Source organism: Periplaneta americana, chromosome 14 (genome assembly GCF_040183065.1).
Source record: "Periplaneta americana isolate PAMFEO1 chromosome 14, P.americana_PAMFEO1_priV1, whole genome shotgun sequence".
Lineage (NCBI taxonomy): Eukaryota > Metazoa > Arthropoda > Insecta > Blattodea > Blattidae > Periplaneta > Periplaneta americana.
Window position 1 is genome coordinate 8,246,048 of NC_091130.1, and position 23,033 is coordinate 8,269,080.

Genomic DNA, 23,033 nt, shown 5'->3' on the forward strand with positions numbered 1-23,033 from the left:
CAAACTTTCAGAATCCTGGCTCCTTATCCCTCGATAATCCAGCGTTCCAAGTTCTCCAAAAATCCATGAATCCACTACAGCTTTATCCTTTCCTAAGTTGCATGTAAATCCAATAGGGAAAAGCCGCCCAGAATCCTGAAATGGTTGGAATCCACTTCAAGTGGTGTAACTGCCAATCAAAGTCTTTTGGGATCTGGTAGATACCGATGGACACGAATCCAACATAAAAGATGTCCGGAATCCTGGCCGGTGCCTTCTCCCCTTGATCCAGAAGTTTTGTGACATGTTTTTATCGACAATTACTTTTTGATCCTCCTAAAACGATAATATTGATCCGACAGACAAAAATTATCGCGAATCCTGGCTCCATTTCCCTTGTGAATCCATTGTGATCCAATTCTGACGTCAAGGAAATCCATATTGAATGCATGGAAAAGAAATCCAAATTCCAATTCGTCCTGCATCCCTTCTTTTCTGATCCAACGTAGAGATCCAACAAAAATTCGAACTAAGTGAAATTCGAATTATCTTTTATATATTTTGATCCCTTTTCGGTCCAACGAGGCAGGAAATCCTTCGATCCAAATGAATCCAAGGACGTTCCAAATCCATGCAAAAAATTGGTTCTCCTATCATCCATCCTCCTCTTCACTCCGATTACTAAGATATGATTGATCCTTTAATGGGAAACGTTGCCACATCCGTTACAATTGCTATCCAAACGGTGTAAAAAAAGAGAAGAAAGAAACAAACATTAGAACAATATTGAAATGTGAGTGGAGGCTGGGAAGGCCGAGACCTCGCCCTGCCCCTTTACATAGATAAAACTTATTACACAGAATACATGCCTTGCTCATTACAACTTCATATAAAATTTGGCCCATTGTTAAACAAATAGAGCATCATGTTCATCACCACAGTGAGTCTTTGCTGTTCGTTTCTAGGAATGTTTACTGTACTCAAATGGATATCACTTCAAATCCCTCTAATCCCACAAACTCAAGAAATGCAAATTGAACCAAATATGAACTGTGGTAGTCTTACACCAATCATCTCTATCCACAGCTTCAGCGCTCTTCACCAGAGTAGCAATGGGCAGCTGACTGTAACTCAGTTGTAGGAACGTGACCTCGACCTGGACCGTGAGCGGGAGAAGCTGCGACGAACAGGTGAGTACGTAGGAGAACCACGTCTTCGTGGAGAGTAGCTGCGACTACGGGACCGACCACCACCGCCACTACCTCGTCCTCCACTGCCGCTGCCCCCATAGTCCTCCTTCACCCGGATGTACGACACTTCACCCTGTAAATGTAACATCATATTAAGAAATATATGTATTGGAGTGTTTTGTACAACATTGAGAAAATACACAAAATTTGATACAGATCTCGCACGATGGACTCATTTTAAGAGTTTCTAAACTCTTGATATCTTATTAGTACTAACCTCATGGGACCGGAATCTTGAATCATCCAACTTCTTCACTGCATACTTCATATCTTCATAGCGAAGAAACTCCACCACACCAGTGCCATCTTTGAAAACATCAGCAAAGCAGACATCGCCAGCCTCACGCATGTGGTCTTTTAAGTCTTGCCAACTTCCTGATGGTGGCAACCCTGTTTAACACAATTTTTCATACCACAAAGGTCTTAAAATGTTATATGTTGAAATTAAAATGAGACAAAATACTAATAATATTACCAAACACAATGTATGGAGAGAGAGAGAGCTAGATAGATTTAAAGGACTAGAACTATTAACACAGCACACTGAATTCATTTTTAATAAATTAGTCTGGAGTTTCATTCACGAGTTCTGTGAACCTACTTGATGATTTTCACAGATTTCAATTCCTCCTGAATTACTTTGGATTACTTTAGAAATGTAGTCTTAGAAAAAAGTTTTGTTGCACATATAGGCCTACTTTATAAGTCCCAGAAAGGAGGCAGTACACATGATCAGAGGACAAGTGACCTGGTTCACAAGAGAACAACTAGTTCATGTAATAAAATTAGTTTTGTTTCGTTGTAAATCTGATCATGCACACTGCCTCCTTTCTGGGACTTGTAAAGTATCTGTGTGACAAAACTTTTTTCTAAGACTGTACACAACACATGCCTCTCATAGCCTTTTCTCTTCAACTCACGAATTTCCCATCATTTCACTATTAATCTCTGCAGACAAAACTATCATGAAACAGCAGTTTTTTGTGTTAATAAACAGACTTCTGATAGCCAGATCATCAGCTTTCCATGCTGACTATTATTTAGACCTGAAGCCCATTTCACACAGTGCTTGTTTTCTTGCTGACCAGCAAGCTTGGTGCTCTGATGGGTACGTTGCTGGCTCATGTGTTTGTTACTATCAGCGTATTCCAAATCTCACCAGACCGATGGACAACAATGACGTCATGCTGCAGCAAAATAGGAACAAAACTGCTGGAAGGATCAATGGCTGTCATGGCGGCTGGAAGGATCAATGGCTGTCATGGCGACTGTGTAAGTTGTTGTCTGTGCAACGCTAGCAAAATTTCGCGAAATTTCCGTACTGCCATCTCGTTCAAAGAAAAGAGAGCATAAACAATTTATTTGTGGACTTCCGGATCTTACAGACATAGAGACAAAATTGAAAATTCTGCTCTTGAAGCTCTAAATCAACTACATGAATGGAATACATCAAATTTGATGACACTCAATTTAAGCAAAAGTAACTACCAAATATTTTCACTTGGTAAAAAAGAAAGAGAATTCAATATCCAATACAATGGCCAACCCCTTCCTAGGACTTATGAATCCAAATATCTTGGAGTTATTTTCGATAGTAAGTTAACATGGAGCAACCATTTGAAATACATTTCTGAAAAAGCTCGTAAAAGATTCTCCCTTCTAAAAAGACTAGCAGGAAAGAAACGGGGGTGCTCTAGGAATACTTTGAACACTACGTACAAAATGTTTATACAGCCAGTGCTGACATACTGCGGAGAAATTTTAATTACTTCACCTTTCATAAATGAAATAGAATATGTTCAAAACCAAGCTCTCAGACTCATTACTGGTGGAATCAAAACAACTCCAATAGATTCTATGAGATTCCTCACTAATATTAACAGCATCAAAATGACAATAGAAGAAAAAGCACTGATTCAATACCAAAAACTTATTAGATTACCAGGAAACAATTGGCATTCATACAGTCCTCTCTGTAGATTGAAAACTCAAAAAAGTTTCATATCCATTGTTCAAGAATTAAAACAGAAAATCAATATCCCGAATTTAAAAGAAAACTTACAAATTAAACCAAACCCTTTAACTCTATTAAATATAGAATATAATCTAAATTTAACAGAAGAAATACTGAAATCAGAAGTAAACACTGAAATACTAAAACAATTGTCTTTAGAGACAATTAATATTAGGTACCCTCCACAAAACTGGCTTCATTTATACACTGACGGATCCTTGATCTCCAGAGAACAAGGTGCCGGTGCAGATGTTACGTGCCGTCTCTTCTCACTTTATAGATCTCTTGGATATGGAACAACAAGTTTTGATGGAGAAATCATTGCAATAAGTGAAAGTCTAAGGAATCTTCTATGCCACATCAATAAATTTAAAAATGCAGTTATATTGTCAGACTCCAAAGCAGCTATTCTATCAATAGTCTCTAAACACATTTTCATCTCAAACAACAGAAATAACTAAAATGCTCTCTCAATTAATATCACTCAATAAAAGAATTGTATTCCAATGGATACCATCCCATTGTGGAATCCTGGGAAACGAGAATGTGGATGCTTTAGCAAAGAAGGGCAGCACTGCTACTTACAGACCTGTTACTAAATCTATGTATTACTCTGTGAAGAGATTTATTAAATCTACATACTTAGACTTCAACAAACAAAATTTGATAACACAATCCCAAGGGAAAAAATGGAACTCTCTGCATCATAACCTACAGTTAATTCCCGATTTACCACGAAAATCGTCTGTAGCTGCATTTAGATTGGCAACAGGCCATGATTGTTTGGCCAAACACCTGCATTGAATTGGAATATATCAGTCCCCTAACTGCCCATTATGCAACTCAAACCAAGAAATGGATTCGGAACACCTCAAAATCTGTGCTTCAGTGGCTGACCATGATAATATCTTTGAAAAATACTGGAGTGCAAGAGGTCAAATGACTTTATTGTCAAACGCCTGGCATTAGAAAACAACAACAACAATTTATTTCTTGAAGTGGTAGTAATAACTGGTCCGTTGACATGTTCGCTCACAAGCCATTAACATAGTGTTTTTACGTTGTGCTCATTACAAACAATACAGCAGAACACACCGCCATGACACAACAGTGCACGATGTCGTCTGCTAATTCCTGCCCTATACAAGAACCAATCAGATTCACTGATGTTGGTTGATGGAGAATGCCACCACCTCTGCAAGCTGATGGCACCGGTGGAGCATCAGTGACTCCATCGGTGAAATTCAGAACACCGTGATGCAATTAGATTGCTCAGCGCTGAGATTCGGAATACGCTCAATGTTGGGTACTGTTCATATGAAGCTGGCTCTTTTCTCAGTTCAAATTTGAAAATCATCTGCTACTTCATCTGTTGCTAACACATTATGAAAAAGAAACTAAATCGTGAGTGGTAAACAACTGAAGTCCTACATTAACAATAGTATATGTTACAATAAAATAATTAAACTAGCATGTGTAAAACAACTAAAGTTCGATATTTAATTGTGATGGTTGACTCATATACAGTATCTTAGCATTTTTCTTTATTGAAATACATGATTCATGGAAGGTAATACAATATTACTCCATTATGTAATTACTGTACTCTACGTCAAAGACATTAAATTATATACTGTACTTAATTCTTTCGAAAAAAAAAAAAAAAAAAACCATTTATAGTTGTTTGCCGTGTGCATGTTCTTCAAGTCCTCATGTTTACCACACTTCAGTTTCCTGCGATTACATCCTCCCTGACGTCGCAGCTGTAGTGATTGAGTCGCTACTTTTTATTATCATTCTTAATGTCGATGATGGGATTCCTAATGCATCAGAAAGTTGTTTCTGAGTGAGAGTACTGTTCTCGTCCTACTTTCATAAGATTTTCAATTTTTCCGACACAGAAAGGGCTTTTCGTTTAACACTCATTGTAATCACATTCACAGACACTTAAATACACAAAAGGACAACAAACTGCCCAGCAAAAATTTCCAGAATTTTATTACGGCCGAGTGAGGAATGTTGTTTGGGAGAGAGGGTTAGCAAGAGGGTGAGGTATTGTAACTGTATGTAGGCTTTAACCACACAGATAAGGAGTCGAATAAGAGAGCGTAACAAGAGAGTGGGGTATACTAAGGTATGAAGTATGAAGGTTTAAATGCGCAGGTAAAGGGTCGAATACCAATACTTTTCAGGTTAATGGCACCAGTGAGTTCAGTGACCAAGATGTTTCATTGCTGTTACAGTACATTGCTGAAAATTACATCGAAAATATTCCACAAAAACAGCGTATTATGCGGGACTTGAGCGCAACAAACGGGGTATTTTATAAAGGCGTTATATATGAAATGTGCAGGGACCGGACAAAAAAACGTATTACACGGGATAGCGTAATAAGCGGGCGCGTCTTATCGAGGTTTTACTGTAGTTGGAAAACAACGAACATGGCAACATGATTTCAGCGGTGATACTATATCTTTGGTTCCAGCCTGCAAGCCAACACGAAAAACACCAAGCAACCTAATCTCGAAATCCAGCATGATAGCTACCAAAACAGCTATCAGGAGACAGGATTTCGAGCAGCAAGCACACAGAGCAACCATCACAGTTCCCAGCATGCAATCAATCACAGAAACAAGCACTGTGGGAACCGGGCTTAAGATTATCATAATCTCTGCATTGACCTAAATTCATAGAAATTTACCCTCATTTACAAAGTAAAATAAGGATGATATTATTTTCTTTTATGTATCCTACTCACCCGTAACAAGAACTCTGTACTGGGACCTTCTTGCTGGAGGGCCCCTGCCTCTACCACCTCTATCACTTCCTCCTCCACTGCCACCACGGTTGCTGCCTCTGAATCCACCAGGTCCTCCACCTCGAGGAAATTCCACACGCAATCGGTAGCCATCATAATCGTACCCATCACGAGCATGTACTGCATCTTCTGCATCTCTGTTAGGAAGGTGAAAATTTTGCTTGGGAGATAAATCAGTCACGATGTACACAGATTACAATATTGGTTTATGCTGCAAACAAGAAGTTCAATTAAAATCATCAAGGCTCTGATGCTGATTTTGAGAGTAGTTTTAAGGGAATTTAAACTGTGTTCTGGTGCAAATTACTTCAAAAGCTTCAGTAAATCCAATTTGTCCTCCCAGTAAATACCAACAACCGAAATGAAGTACATTTATTTTAATATTGCTATCCAACTTTTCCGTAATTTGCAAATGAAATTTCTGGTTCCACCAACTCAGTCCTGCCATAGGATTTGACAACTTAACATGAAGGATAAATATGAGAGCAGAAAGAAATGCTAATTTCTTGAGGAAACAGGGTTTCAATGCCAAATTCCTCTTGAAGTTGAAAGATGCTCAATGGGATTATGAATGAACTATTTCTAGTGAGAGTTCAAAAACAGAAATTAATGAAAAGAGAATGAAATTAAGGGACTCTGCACCCAAATATGACAAGTAGTAAATTCGTATAGGCCTATATTGGAAACAAAATGCTAGGGCCTATACGACTAGAGTGGCCTGAAAGAGCAGATTTGTCTGAGTTTGTCGAATGTGCATTATCATGCTTACGAATCAGTGCCAATAATTGGGCAAATCGCAATATAGCGAACGTAGAAGCTCCGCCCACAACCCCTTCCACTTTTCCCCTACTATCTCAGCAGACACTCTACGTGAGGGAAAATTTTAGAACACGGATTGCACCTACCAAATTATGTCTTAAAATACTAAAAGAGCAGATTTGTCTGCGTTTGTCGAATGCGCTTCATTAAATTTACGAAAAGGCACTTTTCAGTGCCAATAATTTATTTTGTGTGCACAAGGTTGGAATTTTGAAGAGGGAAAGGGTGCAATCCATGTCCTGGAGTTTATCCCTAAATGCAAAATAAAGACGCATTTCTCCATTCCAAACTAAGTACCACTTATAATCAGGAATTAATAGGTAGTGATAAGAGATGATCAAATTTGATATCCGTTTGTAACTTACCTTGATAATTTCAAAATAATTACAGCAATTAAAAATATATATGTTACAATAATTAAATACCAAATGTATATTTCACAGATCTGTCAATATAAGGTTTAAATTACACATACATGATGGCAAACGTAATCAGCAGCCATCATGGAAAATAAACAATATAGAAATTTCATGGAACCGGCATGTGCCACATCGTACTGCTTCTACTTAAATCTCTCAATTCTACAAATTTAAAACACAAAAGTTGCGTACTTCATGAACTCCCAACAGAGTAACTACATAAAATCATTACCTTGGATCCTCAAATTCAACGAATGCAAAAGGCGGTCCTCTTCTGTTCTTCAGGTCTACAAAAGTAACTTTACCGAATTTGTAAAACAAATCCTGGATATCTTTCGTTCTGATATCTGGTGGAAGATTACCAACGTAAATCCTACATTCATTTCTCCCGTACGACATATCGCTCTTATCTTCTGTTCCTTCCACTTTACTTCAGTGAATATAACTTAACCCACGCTAACGTCCAGATTTCATACAAGATGGATTCCACCAGCGTTCTTAAACGTTCCCAGCGTGCCCGGCGTCTCACGCGCGGAATAGAAATTGATTTTAAGGAATACCAACATAGAGCAAGGATGGAAGCGGTCGCATTACGAACTTCATAGCCTCTGGTGTGGTCTACAGAGACTGTAAACATCGAAGTCAAATATCAGCGCGACAATTGTTCAAAATTATATTTATTAATTTTGTATTGCAATGAAGCTTTAAGAAAACACCAATTCTAATCACTTTGTTATCTTTGTTTCTAGACGAGCTCTAATTCCATTATTTACCGCTGCAAGGTCAGTAAGCGTGAAGTACGAACATGCATACCAACCCAAATTGACACGTCACGAGTTCTACTTGAACACACCTTGTGAGTTGTGACCTTGTAAAAAATAAATAAATAAAAAATTGAAATGCTGTAGATTTGCTAAAAATTGAGATGTCATTTACACTATGCAATGGACCACAGACTGGACCAAATCACCATACTATCACACATGTTGGTATACTTCGTCAGCCGTACCTAAAATTAATATTTCTTCGTCCCTTTCCTCCGCAGAAGACTCGAGCAAAGGGGCAATGGTCAATTTTCTTGTTGGTTCATACCACTACTTACGTAATATTTACTACACAAGCTGGAGTATAGTACATAAAACAAAATACAGTTCTGGACTGGTTCTCCCGTAGTGTCAATTCCGCCTCTAGGTGCAGTGTTTCATATCGCAGAAAAATAATGGAACACTTGAATGGCTAACTGGTTATTGCATTTAAACCAAGACACTGCCTTCTCTGTGGTACTGTACTTGAATTGATACAGCAAACATTTTGAAAATTAATAAGATTTTACATGCACACTGTTCCCGTTTCGCCTACAGTGTCTATCATCCTTATTCGTACATATCTAATTTAAACTAATAAGACAACATTATGTACAAAATAATTATACTCATATACTAATAGTAGTGTACCATGCTTTAAAACCATTTCTTAGAACGTTAATTTACAACCAGTTTTTATTTTAAGCTCTAATTAACAAAAATATTAATAAATACATTACTTTGAAAGTAAAACTGTATGTCATTTATATTCGTACACTTGAGTAATGTTGACTTATTCGGGGGTGCCGTGCCTTAATGGTAACAGCGAGTGTGCATTGCCGCGTGCTCTAGGGTTTGTTTTGCTTCAGCAGTCAGTTCTGTTCAAAATGGGCAAGTCGAAGGAACTCAGTGCCGAGCTGAAGAAGACGATAGTTAGACTGGCTCTTAAGGGTTGTTCTTTACGGAAAATAGACAATATAGTAAACGAAAGTCAGTCCACGATACAATACGTGGTTAATAAATTCAAATACCGTGGATTTACTGCGAATCAGAAGAGAAAACCAAAAGAAAAAAATACTAAATGAGAGGGAAAAAAAGGTTTAAAATAAGACAGGTAAAATCAAATCCACGGTTGTGTGTGCCAAAACCACGTTCTCTCATGACAAAAACCACAAGGAAGACTGTTAGTGTAACAACGTGTCCTATATAAGTATGGATTTCATGGTAGAAGGATGAGAAAAAGGCCCTTTGTAATTAGAAAAATCGAGCTTTAAGAATTACATTTCCTAAAGTTCATGTAAATTAGGAGCAAGAATTTTGGGACAGTGATGAGACCAAGATTAATCTTTTCGGATCCGATGGTGCCCATAGAATGTGGAAAAAGAAGAATGAGGCCGATAAAGTGGATAACAATCTTCCCACTGTGAAACATGGAGGTGGCGTCATAATGATTTGGTGCTATAAGTCCTCGAAAGGCGTGAGTAACATCGACTTAATTGATGCAATTATGGACAATGTAGTCTATAACAACATCTTGAAAAATAATGTCAAGGAAAGTGCAATAAAATGGATTTAACGTCTGTGTACATTTTCCAACAAGACAACGACTGCAAACATACGGCCGAAATGAACAAACACTGGTTAATATGGAACGTCCCGAAACAACTCCATACTCCTCCTCAATCACCCGATCTGAATCCCATCAAACATTTGTGGTCCAAACTTAAGGAAAATATACATAAAAATACAATTTCGTCCAAAGAACACCTCAAAACTGTTGTGCTGGAAGAATGGCGAAATTTCACTCCGCAGCAATGTAAAACGTTGGTAAATTCCATGCAGAGAAGGTGTCAGGTAGTGATCAAAGCCAGAAGATATGCAACTAGTTATTAGATCGTAATTGTTTATGTTATTTATATATAGTTATTTAATTTTGTTACTAACTGTACGAATACAAATGACAGGTAGAGAAATTATATATTTTGTTAAATTTTGTTTATTTACGTGTTTATGGTATATATGGAATTTACTTTTTGTTTTATTTGTATTCATAATGCTACTGAACAGAATTTTCAAAGAGAAATGTAATACTTTCATTTCATGTGTCTTTTATCACCAAAGTTGTTACATATTTTCACCTGTACGAATAAGACTGATAGACACTGTATTATACCGTAATAAATATTAAGCAATTTTTGTTCCATTTCCATAAATATATAACTAAGCATTTTCAAGAAGGCCTAAATTTTCTTTGACTTTTTCAAATAGGTATAATAAGTGTTATGCTTTTTACTCACAGGAAACTGCAGTTTTACTGCATGAAAAATACAAATTGCGCGATTTTTTTCTATCGGAGCAGACATATAAGCCTAATCTTACATTGCAAGTTCTACACTCCCTACTGTTGTATCTCCACTGCAGTTGTGTGAATCTTTGCGAGTAGATCATCATCTTTATTTGATATCTCAAAACTGAAAACACGTTCCTTCCTGCAGTCCCATAGGCAGAGCTATAGTGGTGTCAAGTCTGGAGGCTGCGTTGGCCAAGAAATTTGACCATCTCTAATCACAAGTTGGAGAAACATAATGTAGACTAAAAATACAATACATTCATCACAACATAGTGAAATAAAACAAATGGGTTCAGAGTATAACAATCAAAGGAACGTTTATCATTGTGCAACTCAAAAATGGTATTAACATTGTTCGCAGAAAATCAGATCCTCTACCTCCTTCATAACAACTGAACTTACCTTTTGATACATATTATCCTATATATAACAATTTTAGATTAGGTATTTCTAAGCTTAATATGCATGTTTTAATCTTTACTACATTGGCTTATAAATTGGTATGAGAAGACACTGTTTTTGTACGGGTAATTTATTTTAATTAATATGTAACAGCCTTTGTCTGGCATATTTTATTAATTATAATCTATAGTTATATAATGAAATATACAACCCATTATTTGGCCATTGTGCAAGTTTCCTCTAGCACAGAAAACTTACGTTGCAAGAACAGTTATTTGGATGTCATTTAAAACTTCTTTCTTTTGTGAAACTCAATTTAAGATTACTTTCTCATTGATTTGTATCACAGAATTTTCTTAAACTAGAACAATTTCTTTCAACTGGTTTATTTAAAACTAAGATGTCATAAGGAACAGCACAAATGCATTTTTCTTCGAAGTAAATCATTTAAGGAATACATGCTTAACTAGACAACATTAATACAAAAATATCTAACACTATATATATGGTTTTAAGTACGGTAATATTACATTTTTATGAAATGCTTCACACCGAACAATAGTGTGAAATACTCGGTGGTTTCATCTGTTGTAAATTCCGGGAAGCTGTTGTGTTTCTTCCTTTGTCCTATGTTGCCTCTGGAAGTCTGTCTGCACTCAAAATGGACAAAAGATAGCAGACGGAATAAGTTAATGGCAGCATGGATAGGAGTGAATCAGGATACATTTTTATTCTAAAAGATCACTGCAATGCTATAAGGGATGATTGAGCTCGTTTTTATTTGCTACATGATATACAGTTATATGTGACAGGGGATACTGGAGGTGTCTCAAACGCCTGTGAAGTCTTAAAAAAGGTTACTGGTATGCTGCGCATCACCTAGCCGCAGACAGAAGTAACAGGTTCTATTTATATATATCCTGTCAGAAGGCTGTCCCCCTTCTCAGGGCTTCTCAAAACAAACCAAAAAAAATTAAAATAAAATAAGACTTCATCATTGCACAGTAGAGGAAGTCAACAATAAATTTGCAAGTTGCTGCCAACGTTGTCACAATTACAGTAAACAAAAACAAGGATTTCTGCGAGAAGCCCCATTAAACTGCAACTCGTGACCGCAGAGTGGAAACTCAGAGAGGCACAGCTATACAACTATTACCAATTTACAAAATATTAATTACATGATGACTAGCAAATGTTCTTGACATCTTCTGATGCGTCCCTAGGTTTCATAACGACTACACTGCACAGGTTCCATTCCCACACTGCGGCCTTTTTGGAGGGGGAGGATAGAAGATAGTGAAGCTGTCTACAGCAGCAGCAGCACAGGAACTGTCACGAAGCTCGTTTATATAACACAAAGAGGCAGAGTTCCGACATTGCCGACTGTCACCACAGACCGTGATCAGCTGTAATTTCCGAAACACAATGTTATTAAAAGACCAGAAACAAATAAAAAATCTCACTCTTTACATTTCCAAGTCCAATGCCAATCAAACAATTTGTATGACGTCAGCTCAGGTGGAAGCTGCAGTGACTACAGGTTTCGGGCATTTAACCTCTGCTCCTTGCTGCTTGCAGTTGTCTATACTGCCATTCATCATCGACAGCGGTAAAGGTTTTGGTGGGTCCATGTCCATGATGAAACCGTTCGTGCTGCCTGTGCCGTTCATCTGCTGGCGTTTGAGTAGTGTTGAAGCATTATGGAGGAGGGCGTAGCAACTGCTGCAGACTCGGACTGGGTCGTACAGCTGCTCGTTCGGCAGTGGCACAGTGTTCTCGGAACAGTCGGCACAAAAGATCTTCCCACAGTTCCTGCAACAATAATCCCTGCTAAGTCGATGTCAGTTTCGTATCATGACATTCGTTCTTACATTTTCAAGTCTCATTTTCATACATACAAAAAAACAAATACTGCCCTTTTACCATCCTCGTACTCTGTACAAATTAATGCAAACTTGTATAAAATAATCGTGAGATTAATTCCAAAGGGGAAAAGCAAGCAAATCCACCCTGTGCCACAAGCTGCATTCCCTCCCTCCCCCAAGATGATACAATTTAATCTCATCCGAGCTTTACCAGTCTTATTAAGTACACAGATCTAATTGCAGTAAGGTGTGACAATAAATTATCGCATTGGACAGAAATTCATACAGGAGTAAGACAAGGCTGCGGCCTTTCACTGTTGCTATTTATTATATATATGAATCAATTAATTAGAGAATGGAAACAATTGCCTCATGGATATATACAACTCAATACACATTTACAACAAGATTCATTACTTTTTGCAGACGATTTAGCTCTGGTGACATCCTCAGAAGATGAATTACAACGTTCAATTTTTAATTTTAACAAAACTGGAATTAAATATGATATGAAAATCAATAAAGAAAAAACTAAAATTATGGCCTTCTGCGGAAAATACCCTGTACCTAGCAAAATATGTTTAGATTAAAAAATATTAGAAAGAGTAAATTATTTTACATATCTCGGATACACATTATCTTTTTTTGATGAAGTAGACATTTCACAGAAAATTTCTAAATACACCAAAACAATGGGAATAATTAACAACATTATGAAACCTTCCCTAGTACAAAGGCATACTAGAATTCGCCTTTACAAGACCTTGGCGAGACCTGTACTTTGTTACGGCAGTGAGGCATGGACATTAAGGAAGAAAGACAAAAGCAGAATAATGGCTAATGAAATGAAATTTATGAGATATACAGCGGGATATACGAAATGGGATCACAAATGCAATGAAGATGTAATGGAAGAATTACAAGTAGAACCTGTAATTAATCACGTAAAACATTATCAGAACAACTGGATAAATCATCTGCATCGCATGCGTAGAGATAGAATCCCAAAAGTCATGCTCCACTATCGTTCAAACAGGAAGAGATCTCTCGGTCGTCCAAAGAAGCGCTGGATTGAAAATTCAACTGAGATCGTAACAGGCCATTTGGCCTAATACTTGAAGGGAAGAAGAAGAAGAAGATTAAGTACACAGAAGATGCCTTTCTTGGAAATAACGAAACCACGTTTTTTTCGCAGGCTTCTATTATTTCCACTTAACTGTACTTGGCATTGGAAAGGGTCGTAATGTACCCCTCCCAAAAAGGCTCGATTTTCTTGGGCATTGCTGCTGTGAAACACTGTGCACTCTATGAGATCACTCACTACTGTTCTGTCACCTTTCACCACAGTTCAGGTGTCGTGTGACTCCTGACGCACATGACAAAAATCGCTTCCAGAGATCGGAAACAACCCTCTGTAATTGGGACAAACTGCACTGGGTCAACTGTGATACAATTAACATTAAACTGAGGAAAAACTCTGGTCTTCAAGTTTTATACTTTGTTTACTGCCTCACCTGCAGTGATGTCTTCGCCTGCCCAGCCAGAACTCTGTATCACAGCCCATGCACCGGTTCACAGCATGGTCTGGGACCCACAAGGTCGGACCTGTCTCTCGCTCCTCCACAGCTTCCCACGACACATCAGAAGGGAGGGACTCCCCAGCTGAGGGCTGCTCCCCACTGCATACTGACTCTGGCAGGGATCCCTTACACAACAAGCAGAGAAACATCAATGAATGGACAACTATGTGAGATGGTGTTGAAGGCCAACTCTCTAAATATGCTATGACCATAGAGTTAGTATATAAAGAGAGTGCCTGGTCTACTGCGCAGGGTACCAACATTGAAAATTTAAGGGTATATGTACGTTAACGACCACAAATATTATCAGAAAATGCAGGCTCTAAATTTCTAAAATTTTATAAGGAAATGAACTCACAATTGGACAAAAATTACAAGGTATCACAAAAAGGCTTATTAGAACTTAAATATCTCATAAAAGTATAAAAAAGGTTACTAATAATATTTTTAGAATTCACTTTTTACTTTCAATTAAATTTTCCAAAATTTGAAAATGTTCACACATATTGTTTCATAACTCCATAACCATTAGAGATAGAATTCTGAAATTTTGTACACTGATTTAACATGCATTTATGCAAAAGGTAGACTACAATAATGCCCATTTCTTTTAAAATAGAAAAATTAGATCACAAAACATTATGTAAATTTTAACATATTTTATAAAGGACGAATAAAAATGAATTTTATTAAAATAAACAACTCTACATGTCTGAGAGTAGTCTACTTTTCAGAAATAAGTGTTTATTACATGCAGGAAAAATTTTAAAGTTATCAGAAAGACCAGAACAATATTATGGTTACCAAATGATATAACTGGAGATCTTTTTTTCATACTTTGATAAAACTGGTTTGAAAAATATTATTAGTAACCTTTTTTATACTTTTATCAGATTTTAAGTTCTAATAAGACTTCTTGTGGTACCTTGTAATTTTTGTCAATAGTGAATTGATGTCCTTATAATATTTTAGAAATTTAAAGCCTGCATTTTCTGATAATTTTTGTGGTCGTTCACGTACATATACCCTTAAGTCACGTGACCGGTATGCTGCAGGCGATTCTGTAGTGTTTTTATATGTGGGGTTTTGCTTGTGAGTCATTAACGAAATGTATTCAAAGTAAGATAAGTTATTATGTACCGATTATAGCCACAGTGATGGCGATCTACTGCTGTTGCTATGGATGGAAAGAAAAATACCTGAAAGGAGGAAACATATCATTCCATTCTTAAGTATCGCACACATGTAACCTCACTTGTAAATGTCATGTTAAGACTAATTGAGGACCGTTTTTGCAAAACTTGCTAACTGAAAAAACTAAATTTTATAGGAGAGACAAAACACTATAGTAAGCAAGTTTTGCTGTATCTCTCACTTATAGCAGAAAGCAAGTTTTGAAAAAACGATCACACTTTGACACACTACAATGAAGAGAAATAACCCAATTTTACTAAGATGCTTTGAACATCATGTAAAGGCCTGCCTTATGTTAACGAATCCATCAAAATCTCAATTTTGCAAATTTTGCAGTTAGCAAGTTTTGCAAAAATGGTCCTCAATTCTCACATATACTAAATTATTTATCATCACTTATGCTTCCCTTTATACTTTCTATAGTCTTTTATACATTTATTCTAGGATTTCTTTTTTCTTCCATGATACTTGCTTTCAACCTCCTTCTAAATGTTTTGGCCGAAATTGGGCGTCCATGCATGTTAACAAATTGCTGGGCTACACTAGTAGCTGGCAGGTTGCACTCCCTAAGAACTCTCAACACCATATACCTGTCTTCATTTGGATTTGTAGCTCTTAGACGACCCGAACCTGGTCTTCTGGTATATTCTAGGGTATCTCTATACCGTTTTATGGCATCATGGGTTGTGCTTCTAGCCATATTCATAACATTTGCAATGTAACGTACACTGCGTCCATCATCGTAAAGGGCTACAGCTCGAGCCACATCTTCAGGTCGCATCTTGTTTTAAGACAAATGTTACAACCCCACTTAAACTCAGAAAATATAAAAATAAAGAAATAACGAATGATAACGATAATGAAGCACAAAATGGTTGAGACAAAATTGTTATAGCTGAGACTCCGAAAGCAAAATTGGAATATTTGGTTGTAATGGCTTGTTTATAAAACAAAAAACAATCAACAATGTATACATGTCTCCAAAACAACAGATGGCTACCATAATATTGTATGAGAAGATAATGTTTTGCAAAATACCAGCAAATATTAAAGTGTCCGGTTTTTTTTTTGTCCCTAAGTGTATTTCTGATTTTTTCTTCCAGTTCTGAAGGTTTTTATGAGTTTTCTGCAGTTAATCTTCCTTGATCCCTACTTTTCTTTAGTTCTTGTAATTTCTAAGTTCAAAATGGACATTACTGAGCATAGATCCCTTCCATTTGTAAACCAAAGACGAAAATATAACATTTAAACCTATAGCAGAGTACAGCATGGAAACCTATAACCAACACACTCTGACCAACCAGAACACAGCATGCTAGGACTAGGAACTAGCTTCTGATTGGCCCGCAGCAGGAATCCCTACTGACCATTTATATACCGGCTAGACATGGTCCCATGGCACTTCAATTTCTGAAGAAGATTGCTGAGCTAGTCATCGAGAGATTGGTAGCAACTATCCAACTTACCTGGCTGAGAACTCGAGAGGAATTACCATCATTTAATTCGAGAAAAATTCGTTCCAGCACCGGGAATCGAACCCGGGACCTCTCAGCTCTACGCGCTGAGTGCTCTTTCCAACTGAGCTATGCCGGGACACAATCCACAGTGCCGGTCGAACTCCTCTCGTTGTAATGTTTTACGGCCTTACTATCTGCACTTTAGACAATGTAAGTCATACATGCAGAAGCGCATATTTAAATGACTTTATGGCCATATTCAACATCAGTTTGTGACAACTGCTAACAGTTAATACATCACATTTTCATTATATATGAGGTTTCGCCCACCTCATTGAATATTACACGACTACTATGAAGTAGCCAATGTGTATTATCATTTAATTCGAGAAATAGCTCAGTTGGAAAGAGCACTCAGTGTGTAGAGCTGAGAGGTCCCGGGTTCGATTCCTGGTGCCGGAACGAATTTTTCTCGAATTAAATGATGATAATACACATTGGCTACTTCATAGTAGTCGTGTAATATTCAATGAGGTGGGCGAGACTTCATATATAATGAATATGTGAGGTATCGAGTGGAATTATTTCAAGAACCAACTCATTTAAAAATCTAAATATCACAATAGTATTCAACCGAGAACATAAATATTTCATCCAAGTCTTAGACGGACACTATGAATCCCTGTCACTTCTTTTCATTTTTCTCGAATATACCTAGTAGCATCATTCACTTTTTCGATTCTGAAAGTTTGATAAACAAAGTGACAAAGGTGACACTAACATACATAAATAAAGATATTCCTATGACTGTGCATATAGGTAGAGTTCTACAATATACCTCAGCAACAGAAAAAGGTATCATTATACACTTTGGCCATCTTTTTAAGTAGGCAATACCTTGCTTCATTTAATGTAGAGTCTTTTCTCCTGGCTCAACTCAACATTGAGCAAGATATTTTGAAAGTAAGAAACTTAAGCAAGACGAAGAAGATTACTGTGCTAGACTTCTTTGAAGGATAACTATTTAAATATTTTGTATTTTAATTTGTCCGATAATTGTCAAATTCATAACTTATTCCAATATGTAAACCCATCACAAATCTAACTTTAATATTTCCTTTACTTGTTACAGTAAACTTCCAATTAATGAAAACTCTATTTCAAGAAAATAAAATGGTGGCCCAAGAGATTCTTTAAACAGGGTTATATTGTATTTCTGAAGCAAAATGAAAATATACCCTAAATTAACAACACATAAGAAGTTCTCCTAAAGTTCTTACCTCTTAAAGGTTATGTACCATGTTTTGAAATTACAAGTAAAAAGTTCATAAATATACATTATTAGTGGCTTGTGCAGCAAATGCTGCAAACTAAGTTCATTAGACGTTCAAATAAACATTTTTCAGATTTATTTTCAATGAAGAATACCAGACATTCGGAAAGTTATTTGCTTCCATAATAATGAAAGATACTCTCTCTCGAGCCAATACTGAAGAGAATCACGCATATAAATATCTACACCACACCGCCATTAAATATATGAAAAAGACCCAACCCCTCTTGATTAATAACTATAAAAATATTTGATTTTTCATAATATTATTATCTTACGTAAGTTTTATAGCTTTCAGTAACATATACTGTATATATTATATAGCCGCCACTCAGTAAAATACAGAAATCAAAATCTAATTTAAGTTATTCTCTACATCTACTTATATAACCCCAAAACGTTTCACTTTCATATCAATATAGCATTAATATGTATAATTAATGAAAAATAGTCACATCATGGCATTAACTACAATAATATTTCATTTCTAATGGTAATGTCATCAAACCACCTCAAGTTTTGTAGTTTTTAATATCCAATACACAGCTGTACCCAGAAAATTACACACCACAGAATCGAACCTGTAAATTATTTTTAGTACCGGTAAGTTAAGTTTTTAATAACCAATTTAATTTGAGCTCTAAATATGTCAGCATTCTTGCAGATCATGGCCTTCGTGTAATATTGTTTACTGTAGTGTGTTTTTTGTTTTATTCTGAAATGCAACATGGCCGACTTGATGCTCGCTTCGCTTCTCCTTTACAAAAAAGCAAAGGAAATATCAAGTCGGCCGCGAATGCTATTAGCTAGTTCTCAAAACTGATGACAGATGGATTTTGGAAAATAGGAAAATTATGTTTAAAAATTGACATTTCACTGAAAACTACTATTTTTCTGAAAAACTTTGAGTTCCAAGCTTCAAAATGAGGGTTCATTTATTAAAATCCATCCAGCCGTTTTCCCGTAATTTTCATTACCAGTTCAAATTATATATATATATATATATATATATATATATATATATATATATATATATATATATATATAGATTATATGGTTAGATAAGTGATCCACTTGGATAGAATTTAGCAACAGGGAGATAATAAAATAGAACAGATGTTTCAAGATCTAATTGAAATTCCTCCATAAAATCTACTTGCCGCTACTTACAACATCATCTGGTCTCTCAGCATTGGTGTGACTACAATGATGGCACACCTGCTGGATCAAAGCTAGTCTTGTCGTGTGTAATTCCCTCTGCAAAGCATCTTCTTTGGCCTGAAACACACGGCAACTTTAAATGCTCTCTTGTAGTAAAATAATTCGACACATTAATGAATTGATTTCATAAGAAAACAAACGGTAAGAGTTAGGGTGACAATATGTACCGTTTTGAATGGGACAGTACCATTATTTTCCTATGTCCCGGCCGTCCCGTCATTTTAGTAAAACTATTACTTTTATCCCGATTTTTTATAAAACTTTTTAAAATTAAAATATGCTTAAATATTGGTCAATCACAACCTAAATCAATATTCCTTTATCTACTGGACTGGTGCATATTTTGTTAATGAATGAAAAATGTCTACATTTTCAGAATTTTTGTGATGTTGTAGAGTTTATTCTCTCTTTGCCAGGAAGTACAGCATCCACAGAAAGAATATGTTTTAATGAAAATTATATAGTCGAAGCAGAAATTCTGAATATCGGTAAGTTTTGAAGCGATTATAGCCATGCTAACTATAACACAAAATTGTTACATGAAGTGTGATTGGTTGCATGACAAGGTACTGAAAAACCGCAATTTTTGTTACGTAAAGTAAGATCTGAAAAATACTCATGATATGATCGTGGTGAACATATTCTTGTTGAGTGTAGGAGAGGACAGAATTCATTTCAGCTGAATATCAATTACTAATACTTACTTACTTACTTACTGGCTTTTAAGGAACCCGGAGGTTCATTGCCGCCCTCACGTAAGCCTGCCATTGGTCCCTATCCTGAGCAAGATTAATCCATTCTCTATCATCATATCCCACCTTCCTCAAATCTATTTTAATATTACCTTCCCATCTACATCTCGGTCTCCCTAAAGGTCTTTTTCCCTCCGGCCTCCCAACTAACACTCTATATGCACTTCTGGATTCGCCCATATATGCTACATGCCCTGCCCATCTCCTAAGTCTGGATTTAATGTTCCTAATTATGTCAGGTGAAGAATACAATGTGTGCAGTTCTGTGTTGTGTAACTTTCTCCATTTTCCTGTAACTTCATCCCTTTCAGCCCCAAATATTTTCCTAAGCACCTTATTTTGAAACACCCTTAACCTATGTTCCTCTCTCAAAGTGAGAGTCCAAGTTTCACAACCATAAAGAACAACCGATAATATAACTGTTTTATAAATTCTAACTTTCATAGTTTTTGACAGCAGACTGAATGATAAAAGCTTTTCAACCGAATAATAACAGGCATTTCCCATATTTATTCTGTGTTTAATTTCCTCCCGAGTATCATTTATATTTGTTACTGTTGCTCCAAAATATTTGAACTTCTCCACCTCTTCAAAACATAAATTTCCAATTTTTATATTTCCATTTCGTACAATATTCTCGTCACGAGACATAATCATATACTTTGTCTTTTCGGGATTTACTTCCAAACCTATCTCTTTACTTGCTTCAAGTAAAATTCCCGTGTTTTCCTTAATCATTTGTGGATTTTCTCCTAACATATTCACGTCATCTGCATAGACAAGCAGCTGATGTAACCCGTTCAATTCCAAACCCTCTCTGTTATCCTGGACTTTCCTAATGGCATACTCTAGAGCAAAGTTAATAAGTAAAGGTGATAGTGCATCTCCCTGCTTTAGCCCACAGTGAATTGGAAACGCATCTGACAGAAACTGACCTATACGAACTCTGCTGTACGTTTCACTGAGATACATTTTAATTAATCGAACTAGTTTCTTGGGAATACCAAATTCAATAAGAATATCATATAAAACTTCTCTCTTAACCGAGTCATAAGCCTTTTTGAAATCTATCAATTACTAATAAGACCCGAAAATTTTAAATACAGTGTAAACAATATTATTTTACACTCTGTAGGAAAACTGGGACATTCGGTGTCCCAGATAGTCTCTTTTGGGACAGGGGGACAAATGTTAAAGATTCGGGACAGTCCCAGGTAAACTGGTATGTCTGGAAGACCTATTCATTTGTCGCATTGAAGGGACCATGATATCTCTCAGAATATGGACATATTGAGCACTGTTCAACCGACCATATCCTGTGAAGATAACTGATTCCACATCTTGACACAGCAGGAGAAATGCGACCAGAGTGTGCATACTCTTTCATGTGTTTTGCACTGTGTACCGAATCTTAGCTGTATCTGAACATCTGCAGGTATACACAGCAGAGGCTCACCTACAAGGGCGGGAAAGGGACTAAGGGCTTTAAGCCCCTCCCAAATAAAAACAGATAAAAAAATAAGAAATAAGAAGAAGAAACTTTTTAATGCTTTGACGTGTCTGTATCTGTTTTGTGGAAAGTGTGTGATCTTTGAAATACACTGCCGAGCAAAAAAAAAAAAAAAAAAAAAAAAAAAACCCGCAACACTTGAATAAATTTGAAATATCAATCTGTAATACAAATTATAACATTTCTGTGTGCTTCTATGGACCTGTTTGTGTTAGGCAAGTGTTAATTCATGTTTTGGGAAGAAAAGTATACCCATTGGGTCGTTTCTGACACCCTCTTTGTCACTTCCTGTCCGGTACTGTATATTTATTGCTGTGCTATTAAAATTTACAACCCTAAACCCAGCAGCTAAAACAAAGTTACAACACTATAGTTTTCTCTTTTTGATTATAATGGAAGTCTGTGATATTGAACTCAGTTTTAAACAACATTTAAGAGAGTTAAGATACTGTTAACCCCCGAGAACGCCGCTAGAGTAGTCATGTTGGAAAAAGATGACCGCAGCTTACATTATGTGATTTACAATTCATTTTATATATCAATATGCCTGGTAAATTATTAAATAAGTATATAATAAATTTCAATCTTAAGACACGTAATAGGATGTCATCAAATTAGAGTAGTCACTGACGTCAAACAACATCCATTTCAAAAGCCAACGACCTCTTTAAGTAAGTAATCTTATAATAATTATTACTGCTGCCTTAAATCACTTACATATATTTGGTATTATAGCTCATCTAATTATTACTAATTACTACGAATAATATTGATTTTCTCTACTTAATTTTCAGTGAATGACTAAAATTCATACCTAACTTATGATTCATCTATTACGAAATCTTCGTACATTCCACTACATTCATACTCAACGAGCAAATATCTCAACAAATCTAATTACACCTAATAGCAATTCTTTAACATAAACAACATTAGTTCATCAATGAACGTTTTTTAGTAAGTACTTTTATAATATAATTATCTGCGTCTCTATATAATAACTCGTTTATATTTTTGCATTTATTATTATTTCTCCATCTCAATTTTCAGATGAAACAATTACAAAACACACGAACATCAGCTACGCAAACTATCTTGTAACTTACGACAATTCTCAGCTATGATTACTCTAAAACATTTTATTATCATCATTATAAATTTAAATTTTAACATCATTGATAAATTTTAATCATTGTATATTTAATTGTAACATGAGCTATATGTAAAAATGTTCGTCCAGTTTAATTTTAAAATCCAAAGATCATCT

At 36.1% G+C, this 23,033-nt stretch overlaps 2 protein-coding genes across 4 annotated transcripts in view; both read right to left on the bottom strand.

Moving 5' to 3' along the window:
* Positions 1–661: 661 nt before the first annotated feature.
* Positions 662–7,837, bottom strand: SF2 (splicing factor 2). Its single transcript, XM_069844887.1, has 4 exons — positions 7,532–7,837; positions 6,002–6,198; positions 1,447–1,619; positions 662–1,302 (listed from the first exon to the last, which is right to left on the bottom strand). The coding sequence occupies exons 1-4, from the start codon at positions 7,696–7,698 to the stop codon at positions 1,111–1,113; spliced, it is 729 nt and encodes a 242-aa protein (XP_069700988.1). The 5' UTR covers positions 7,699–7,837; the 3' UTR covers positions 662–1,110.
* Positions 7,838–11,607: 3,770 nt separating this feature from the next.
* LOC138713110 (phosphatidylinositol-3,5-bisphosphate 3-phosphatase MTMR3) overlaps positions 11,608–23,033 on the bottom strand; it is a 67,124-nt gene continuing 55,698 nt past the window's right edge. For 2 of the 3 annotated variants that reach the window (XM_069844889.1, XM_069844888.1), the window contains exons 12-14: positions 19,454–19,561; positions 14,234–14,424; positions 11,608–12,681 (exon numbers count right to left, since the gene is read on the bottom strand). In XM_069844889.1, the coding sequence (XP_069700990.1) occupies positions 12,369–12,681; positions 14,234–14,424; positions 19,454–19,561 (612 nt within the window). In that variant the 3' untranslated portion in view covers positions 11,608–12,368. The remainder of the gene's footprint in view (positions 12,682–14,233; positions 14,425–19,453; positions 19,562–23,033) is intronic. The other variant, XM_069844890.1, reaches the window with a different exon arrangement.